The following is a 10,292-nucleotide window of genomic DNA, read 5'->3' as shown; positions in this document are numbered from 1 at the left end:
GGGTCACCAAGGGGTCTGGAAAGCCCGAACTACAAACTGCCACACAACACGGATCAACATTCTGCTGTTCCTTCAGCAAACAAGCCTGTTCTAGAAAATGGATTAACTGTCCTGGGACTCCAAGCCACGGGTTATGCTGGCCAACACCTTGGTCAAGACTGGGATATTACTGCACGCTGAGAAAACGGACTCGATAAACCTTTGCTATTTATTGATCATTGATAGGTATCTTCAAAATGGTGGTTTGATAGGGTAGATATGGAGAATTATTTCCACTTGTGGGGGACTATGGGCTGTAAATATATGATAAGGATTAATAAATCCAATTGGGAATCCAGGAGATAATTCCTCACCCAGAGAGAATGGTTAGAATGTGGAACTTATTACCACAGGGAGTAGAGGCAGATAGCATGGGTGCATAAGGGGAAGGCTGATAACTACATGAGGGAGAAAAGAACAGAAGGATATGTTAATGGGATTAGATGATGAAGGCTGAGAGGAGGCTCATGTGGAGCATAAACACTGGTATAGAGCTGGTATAGAATTGTTTCTGTGCTGTAAATACTATACGATACTATGTAAATCCAATAAAGAATTCAGAGAAACTTCTTTACTCAGAGAGTGGTTAGAATGTGGAACTCACTCCAGAGGGGTACAGAGTCTTCTTCAGATCTCTGCCCAAAGGCAGGTCTGACCTACAGTACCATGTCCTCCACCACAGGTAGGGTAAGGAGGCAGGCCCCAAATCCACCCCAGCCTGGATCAGGATTGAACCCTGTGCTGTTGGCACCAATCTAGTCCACACTGGCCATCCAGCTATGGAGCCAACAGGCCCATCGCTGTGGCAACATGCATGTTGTAGCTTAAAGCTGTGGATGGTGATGGTAGAGACTCCAGTCGGAATCTCTCCCACTCTTACTGCCTGCCATTGGTGCACATTGGAAGGATTTACAAGCTGATTATCAACTTGTTTGGCCATGTTATGAACATACTTTCCATGGCCATCAGGTCTTGAGTGAGTCTTGAGCCTGGAGCTTCTGTCTCAGAGGCAGGGACATTAGCCGCTGTGCTGCAAGACCACCTCAGAGGCAAATAACAAAGGTGTATTTAGGGAGAAGCTAGATTATTGCACGAAGGAGAAAGGAATCGAAGGCTATACTGCTACTGGGGGTGGGAGGAGGCTTGTGTGGAAGATAGTCCAGTTGGGCTGTATGGTCTGTTTCTGTGCTGCAATTCATTGATTGATATATTTCATCACTTCTGCCTTTGGGAAGTGTTGGCTCCTGTTACGCTCTGGCCTGTGTCAGTCAGCAATGCTCCAATACCTTGCCCAATTGTGGGAGCTAATCAGCTGTGAGAGCATCACGGTTAAGACTAGCCATGACCTCACCTACACTCTTCCAAGCACAAACACTGGGTCCAACATCTTCCAGATTTGCCCCACTATCAACTCAGGAAGTACCGAGGCAGTTTGGTTCTGTCTGAAGTGGGCTAATTCAGCATGGGTGATTAGCCTGGGACCTTGCTGTGCGGCTTCACTCAGCAACACAGCAGAGACTGTACATTCAAGGCAGGGATTGATCGATTTTCAGATTCTGAGGGAATTAAGGAATATGGGGATAGTGCAGGAAAATGGAGTTGATATCGAAGGTCTGTCAGGATCATATTGAATGGCGGAGCAGGCTGGAGGGACTGAATAGCCGACTCCTGCTCCTATTTCTTATGTTCATGTTAACCAGCTGAGCTATTTAAAATCATGATAAAAGCAAAATACTGCAGATGCTGGAAATCTGAAATAAAAACGGAAAATGCTGGAAAAGCTCAGCGGGTCTGGCAGCATCTGTGGAGAGAGCAACAGAGTTACCGCTTCGTGTCCGTATGACCCTTCCTCAGTACTTAAAATCATGCTTGAAACAAAACCCACTCTCAAATTCTGATAAGAAAGGAGTTTTCTCTTTCATTTGCTTTGGACATTTTCATTGACTGGTTGTAAAAACATTGGGGATCAGGGCAAAACAAGGCTGTTAAACTGGGCCAGTTGCTTGGAGGCTGAAATGATGGAACTTCCAGGAATATGTCTGACCAGGACCGCGACTCCAATCCGGTGTTTCTTTGCACTGTACGCCATCACCAGCAGGCAGGCCGGTACAACAAGAACCTCGTTTCCTGTTCTTTGCCTATGATGTTCCATCATCAGCCACCAGAGGGTGCCCAAGAGCTGTATGAGCGACTGTCCCTCCGAAGCTGAGGGCCATGCCCAGCTGTGGGCCTAGAACGGGTCAATCTAGCAGTGGGATGGCCAATCTGTCTAGAGTTGGTCTCACTGCTAAACTCGTGGGGGTATTTTTTGTTCTGAAATGTCCCGGGCCCTTGATCATGTAAATTAAGGGAAAGCCGCCTGTTAGAGGATCCCATTCCAAAATTCAGGAAGGATAAGCGGTTCAGAAGCTGGTCCTTCCCCACTTAAGAGCCTTCAATGACCCCCGATGCTATCAACAAGAGGTGTGAAGAAAATCTATTTTAAAAATTCACCCTTTGGTGTAGGGATGCTTCCCTCTGAGTCCACAGGGATCATCATCTTCCCCTGAACTGTGGCCTGTTCCAACTCCCCCCTCTCTGGACTTTACCTGAAGGCCACTGGCTGTGAGGCCCAACATTGATTTCTGCACTCGGAATGAGCTGTTAGGGGAGGGAGACGAGCACCAACCCCTCACACTGAATACGATGATGGGACCCGTGGATTTCCACCGATCCTTGACCCTCTCAGTTCAGGCCCGGCCGGTCACACACTGCTGAGTTTAGATCTGGAGATGGCCCAGACTAAATTCTGGGTGATAATCTGAAAGCGACGGCATGGCTAAATCTGAGAATTTATTGTAGTGCGGCCTTGCACCCAAATTGTATTAATCCATTGGCACAGAAAGTCTGAGACTTGTAAAACTTAATCTTCCTCCGTTTATTGAATATTGGCACAGTCAGGTACAGAAATTAACCTGCATTTTTCCACTGTGATTCCAAGGTCTCCATTATATGATCACAGTTTTCTCCTCTTCTTTTCTCTCTACCCCTGCTCCTCTCTTGTTGTCATGCCTCCCTTCATGTACATCTCGACTCTCCTGCCAGTGCCCCAGGCTCAGCTCCCTTCTGGATAACCCTGCAGCCTCCCTCTGTACCGCCCTTGGCATTCTCTGAAGGGCCCATCAAGGGCACTCCTCACTGCTTCCTCACGAGCAGCAACCCCAGCTGCCCTATCCTGTTCTCTCGCCAACCTTTCCGCCCAGTGTGCCGGCTGAGGGCTGATCTTACAAGCCTCCTCCCTGAACAACTCACTTTTCCCAGAGCTGATTCTGTGAACTCTGCCAGCAGATCAGCTCTCACTGTCCCTCTCCTCATCGCTCTCCAGAATGTCCATTCGTTTGCATCCAGGAACTTGTAGTGGATGATTACGGCCATCATGAAACCTTGGCTGAGGGGTGATGGCGCCTTCTCCCTAAATAAGGCTTTCCAGCCAGGCTATACCTTGCACCATTTGCCCCATCGACACTGTCGCAATAGTGAAGTGGCTTTTATCATCAGATCACACCTTATCTTAACCCCATACCCCTCTGGCCTTTCTCTTCCTTTCAACATCACACCTTGTTTCACCTCTCTTTCAAAATCCTCGTTCCTACCACCTTCCCAAGTACAATAAAAATTGTATCACTCAGATATCTTTCCCCCCTCAGCCTCTGCACCGAGTGACTTCTCATCCTCAGTGTTTTCATCCTCCATCTCAACTCATCGTGCTCTCTCTCCTCTGAGTTCACTGCCCTCTTATCCTCCCTAAATCTGTCCCTCTGTGTAAGCTCTCCAATCCGTATTCACAGCCACCCCCTTGACCTTGTCAGCTCACATGGTCTTGCTAGCACCCCCCCCCCAATATATTAAGCACAGATAAGGCCATCCCTGATCTCATCCTTAAATCACTCTCCACTCATATTTCCCTTCACCCTCCCAACACCTCTTCCTTCTGTATCGTGGGTGGCCTTGGCTTGTGATGCTCCTATGGTTCAATGGGCTCCGGACGCTCACTATTTATTGACTGAAACCCTACTCAGGTAGGGTGGCCACTGACCGAGCGCTTGAATACTGAACACTGCGACATCGGTCTCACTATCAGAACAGGCCAGTCGTTACATCAGTCTCTGCTTTGCTATGGGTGCAGTATACTCTTAGCCACAGGTATCCCCATCAACACAGCAAGGTCACAGTGCTCCATTGGACAATAATTTGAGAAATGAGGTTGTAATATTAGATATACTTATGTTGTCCAACATGGCCTAGCCAGTAATGCCTCTCCAGGTAGACTGACATGAAGTACCTGGCAATAAACATCAATGCACATGGCCTTTGGAAGGTAAGCAGACGATTCTATGTCTACAACCATCCCCACTCTGCAGTGAACTCCCAAACTCAGTGAGAGGCCGGGCTCGTCCCTGGAGTGAGAGTTGGGACAACAGAACCGGATTATTCCAACACCAGCTGACAAGGGCAGGTCGCGAACCTGCCTCACCCTCTTGTCCTTGGATAATTTTATGTTTTGGTGAGAGATGGACATAGAAGAGGGAACTGGGCAGAGAATAGAAAATAAAGGAGAACCTGAGGCTGCTCCAAGGTTCAACTATGATTCTTAGAGGCTGCATGTTTGAAAATATAAATAGTGGACATAAATGCATCAGACAGGGCACAGACCAGCTGAAAACTGGACTGTCCAGCAAAAAACTGGATGAATGTCCAGCCTGCTCAAGCAATGGCGCCTTTCTGCTCTCTGAAGGCACTCCACCTGGCTCCATGTTACTTGGCACAACCAAATCACAGTGGCAACAATGTTTGTATTGGTCAGTGCCATTTTGACCTCTCTACTTATTCCTTTGGCAACTTGATGCCTCCCCCAACCCCATATGCCTCTTATTTAAAATACAAGTCTTACACAGGCCCCCCCCACGAAAGCTCTGTATCCCTCACTGATCAACTCTGAGTGCACTGCCCTCTTATCCTCCCTACATCTCTCCCTCTGTGCAAACTCCCCAAAGTCACTTGGTGATTTTAATGTCCACCTAAAACCTCTTCGTCCCCTCTCCTCCAGTTCTTCTGTCCTCCCACCTTCATTCTATCTGACCCTGCACATAACCTCTCTCGGCCGCACCCATGACTGCATCCTCAACTTTGCCATCACTTGTTGCCCCTTCACACAATCTCTACAAACTTGTCTCCAGTGCTTCCAAACCTGCCCAAACTTATAATCTTCACTGTTTGTCCGGAGAAGGGTCCTCCCTCAATTCACCCCCGCCCCATTCTGCCTATCTGGCTATGTTTATATCCAACACAGAAATGGCTTGATGGAGATACCTCGTGCATTTTATTTCCCTCCCCCACTGACGCTCTCTCACAGGAATTGGCACAAAACTTAAAAACACGACTCTTCTACCATTTTAAAAAAAAAATGGTTGTTTTTAAAAAAAAAATTCATCAAATTTTGATTTATCAAGGAACCAGAGTTCAAAATTATAGCATCAAAATCTTTGACTAGTCGCTGGCCGCACCTGTATCAGTGGATCTACAAGATGGCAAACAGTAATATTTTCATTTCAAAGCACAGGAACAGGAGGAGGCTATTCAGATACTCAGGCCTACTCCACCATTCAATGAGATCAGGGTTGATCTGTACCTCAACTCCATTTACCTGCTATAGCTCCACATCCTTTGACTCCCCTATCCAACAAAAATCTATGGACCTCAGTCTTTCAAACCCCAATTGTCCTCCGGCATCCCCAGCTTTTTATGGGAGAGAATTGCAAAATGAAGAATTGAGAAAATGCTTTGTGATTGCCCTCCTGACTAACCTAACTATAATTTTAAAATCATTGACTCATTCTTGATTCACCCAGCAGTATCTACCTTATTGAATCCTTTTAGCATTTTAAAAACCTGGATTAGATCATCCCTCAATCTCCTGTACGCAACACTGAACCAATGCTCATGTTACACTACATTAGAGCATTAAGATAAGCATTTTTCCCCCATTTTAATGCGATTAGTCATAATGTTACCCGCCTGATTTTGACCTCACTATCTGTTTGACCATCAGCCATGGCCCACTTGGTAGCACTCCTGCCTTTGAGATAGTAGATTGTGGATCCAGGTCCCACCTCCAAAACTTGAGCACAAAATCTAGGCTAATGTCCCAGTGCCTTACCATCATTTGGATAAGACATTAAACTAAGGGTCTGTCTGCCCTCAGGTAGGTGTAAGAGATTCCACGGTACCATGTCACAGAAGAGCAGGGGAGTTCTCCCCTGTGTCTTGGCCAATATTTGTACCTCCATCGGCTTGTTTGTGGGAGCTTACGGTGCATAAATTGGCTGCTGTGTTTCCTGCATTACAACAGTTACTACAGTTTAAAAAGTTCTTTATGGCTGTAAAGAGCTTTGGGTGTCTTGGGGTCATGAAATACATTATATATAAATGTAAGCCTTTCTTTCTTAAAGTGAGGGCTGCTGTTCTCTGACCATTCACAGCTGTGGGAGCACACTCGCCCCTTATTATATGCCACAGGTTTGTACCCAGGAATCTAACCTTGGGTGAATTTGGCTTCAAATCTCGCAGAACTAGTTGAAACTAGTCCTTCAGCGTGATTTCTACCGAACAGCTGCTTATTATTTCTCCAATCGCAAAACTCAAATCAGATGCAGAAAAATATCATGAGGGGGTTCAGTGCAGAGTCACCAGAATAATACTGGGGCTTAGAGGGTGAAACGACAAAGCCAGGTGAAGGTGTGATCTAATCGAGGGGCTTAAAATGGATTAAGGATTTAATAAGGGTAGATAGAGAGAAATCATTTCCTCTGATGGGGGAATCCAGTGCAAGTGAACATAGTCTTAAGAATAGAGCAGGCCTTTTAGGAGGGAAATCAGGGAGCTCTTTTTCACACCAAGAGTAGTGGAACACTCTTCCTCCAGAAGGCTGTGAGTGCTGGTCGATGGAATTTTAAATATTAAAATCAATAGATGTTTAGTGGAGGACTGGAACAGTAGATATACCAAACATCGTCAGGATGGGTGGATTCCCCATATCTTTTCTTGATTTGGACTTGTTCCACTTTGTCAGCACAGATGTACAATCGACAAACCCTTGTGATAACAACAGCAAAACTGGAAATGTTGCAATAACTTGTAGCTGTTTGTGTAACCCAGCACCTGTATCACCAAAATACCATCAGATAATCCATCCTTCAGGGCAGTAAGCTGTTGGTTAGACAGTAGCATTTCCACCTCCGAGTCATGTCAGACAGTCCTGGTGAGTAGAGACTGCAAGATAGCAATCGGGAGATCCAATGCCTATGTTCATTGCTGTGCTATAACTGTCCAAAAAGTTGCTAAAATAGGTTAATGAGCTGACTGTGGAGAAAAACAGGTTTATCATGCAAGATACAAGCTGAGTACTAAAGGGGTAGAAAACAGAGTGATTTTTAAACTCTGCATGCTTCATACCCATTGAAACATAGATCAAAGGCAGTCCACTTCTCATATGTTGTATCCTAAAGGAGATCACATCTATAATCAATGTGGTACCGTTATTCAAGAAGGGAGGAAGGGATAAACCAGGGAACTACAGGCCAGTCAGTCTAACCTCAGTGGTGGGGAAACTATTGGAAGCAATTCTGAGGGACAGAATGAATCTACACTTGGAGAGGCAGGGATTAATCAAGGACACTCAGCATGGTTTTGTTAAGGGGAGGTCATTTCTGACCAATTTGATTGAATTTTTCGAAGAGGTGACCCGGTGTGTAGATGAAGGCAATGCATTTGACATAGTCTACTTGGACTTCAGCAAGGCTTTTGATAAGGTCCCGCATGGGAAACCGATAACAAAGGTAAGAGCCCATGGGATCCAAGGAAATTTGGCAAATTGGATCCAGAATTGGCTGAGTGGCAGGAAGCAGAGGGTGATGGTCGAGGGGTGTTTTTGTGAATGGCTGCCTGTGTCCAGTGGGGTTCCACAGGGATCGGTGTTAAGTACCTTCCTGTTTGTGGTATATATAAACGATTTAGACTTGAATGTAGGAGGGTTGATCAGTAAGTTCACGGATGACATGAAAATTGGTGGGGTGGTAAATAGTGAGGAAGATAGCCTTAGATTACAGTAGGGTATAGACGGGCTGGTCAGATGGGCTGAACAGTGGTAAATGGAATTTAATCTGGATAAGTGTGAGGTGATGCACTGGGGCAGGATAAACAAGGCACGGGAATACACGATGAATGGTAAGACCCTGGGAAGTACCGAGGATCAGAGGGACCTTGGTGTGCACGTCCACTGGTCCCTTAAGGTGGCGGGACAGGTAGATAAGATGGTTAAGAAGGCATATGGGATACTTGCCTTTATTAGCCAAGGCATAGAATATAAGAGCAGGGAGGTTATGCTGGAACTGTATAAAACGCTGGTTAGGCCACAGCTAGAGTATTGAGTGCAGTTCTGGAATCCGCATTATAGGAAGGATGTGATTGCACTAGAGAGAGTGAAGAGGAGATTTACCAGGATGTTGCCTGGGCTGGAGAGTTTTAGTTATGAGGAGAGATTGGACAGACTGGGGTTATTTTCCCTGGAGCAGAGGAGATTGAGGGGGGACATGATTGAGATGTATAAAATTATGAGGGGCATAGATAGGGTAGACAGGAAGGAACTTTTCCCCTTGGTGGAGGGATCAATAACCAGGGGGCATAGATTTAAGGTAAGGGGCAGGAGGTTTAGAGGGGATGTGAGGAAGAATTTTTTCACCCAGAGGGTGGTGGGAATCTGGAATTCACTGCCTGAAAGAGGCAGAAACCCTCATAACATTGAAGAAGTATTTGGATGTGCACTTGCGATGCTATGGCATACAAGGCTATGGGCCTAGTGCTGGAAAATGGGATTAGAATAGTTAGGTACTTGTTTGACTGGCGCATACTCGATGGGCCGAAGGGCCTTTTTTCTGTGCTGTAGACCTCTATGACTCTATGACTCTAATCAGACATACTCTGTTTTGTACCATGAGGCTCTCCTCACAGTTGGTGACTTCAGCTGGATGCTGCCCTTGGGTTTTTGGAAGCAACACTGTGAAGTGATTAGCAAAAGACCCCCGGACAGGAGAAGGAAGCCACCAACCCAACCGACAAACAAAGCTGGGCCAAACTCCCAACGTGGGACAAACATGGGGATAGCAGTATCCCAGAAGTTGACCACTGTCAAGTGGGCCATGTAGGACACAGGGGCGAGGGTCGTGGCTCCTGCTAGCAGGAAGAACACTCCCCCACTGACTGCTAGCCTCCCCTTGCTAGTCTCATTGTCACTGAAGCAGGTGACGGAGGCCGATCCAGAGAGGGAGGACAGCAAGCCCAGCAGGCCAAGTGCAATGGACACGCACATGAGAATCTGAGTCATTTGAATGTCCTCCGGCAAGCCGAGGAGACTAGTGTACCTCTTGCACTGGACTGGACCATCGTCCTGAGCAACACAGGTTTCCCAAATGCCAATGGAGAATGTCTCAGTCTCTACCAAGTCAGAGTTCTTGATCAGCCACTGAGGTAGCATTGTCGCTACCAAGCAGCATACCCATCCAAGAAGCGATAGAGAAAAAGCCGCACATTGATATATGCAAAGTCTCGACCTCATCTTGCTGACCCTGTGTCTTCCTGAAGGTCTGTCACCATCGAGGGCAGCACCTGAGAACCTGGCTTGTGTGACATATGGTTCAATAAATGTGCATGTCAGCCCTTTCTTATTAGGAGACAGTTCCTCTGAAGCACCAGCCAAAGCAAATTGGGTGAAGTCACTGCAGCCTCTTGACATTTGCTCTTCTTTTCTTGACTGTATTTCTATGTGAAGCTCTTATCTGCAGCCCCCGAAGCTGAAAGTCTGGAAGGAACAAAAGATGTTGGTTTTCAAATAACATGTTTGCTTGGAGTAACTGCCGAAGATTAATGAGGGACACTAATTAAATGACAACTCAAGGTTTGTGCAGTTGTGAAATTTTCCAACATTGGGAACTGTGAGGGAAAATGTTAATTGGCTTATGAGAACATACCATTGTACAGTGTTCCTGTTCTTTTAACCTGTTCTATTGGTTTGTCATAGATTTGCACTAACGTCAGCTTCTATGTATAGCTGATGTAAAGCCCGAAAATGTAAAGTTGTTTGATGTTACGAAGTATATTTTTCTGGGCTCCCTCGACAGCTGAGTTGGAAGTTACCCAATGTGGAATTCAACATTGCACAT

The 10,292-nt window shown here is 46.2% G+C and overlaps 1 protein-coding gene across 1 annotated transcript; it reads right to left on the bottom strand.

Moving 5' to 3' along the window:
* Nucleotides 1–9,043: 9,043 nt before the first annotated feature.
* LOC144692037 (claudin-25-like) lies at nucleotides 9,044–9,720 on the bottom strand. The gene has a single exon (XM_078560594.1). It carries the CDS (start codon nucleotides 9,686–9,688, stop codon nucleotides 9,044–9,046), a length of 645 nt encoding a protein of 214 aa, XP_078416720.1. The 5' UTR covers nucleotides 9,689–9,720.
* Nucleotides 9,721–10,292: the final 572 nt, after the last annotated feature.

The sequence above is a fragment of the Cetorhinus maximus genome, chromosome 16 (assembly GCF_964194155.1).
Source record: "Cetorhinus maximus chromosome 16, sCetMax3.hap1.1, whole genome shotgun sequence".
Classification (NCBI taxonomy): Eukaryota; Metazoa; Chordata; class Chondrichthyes; order Lamniformes; family Cetorhinidae; genus Cetorhinus; species Cetorhinus maximus.
The sequence above is the reverse complement of the archived record's forward strand: the minus strand, read 5'-3'. Positions and strand labels throughout refer to the sequence as shown.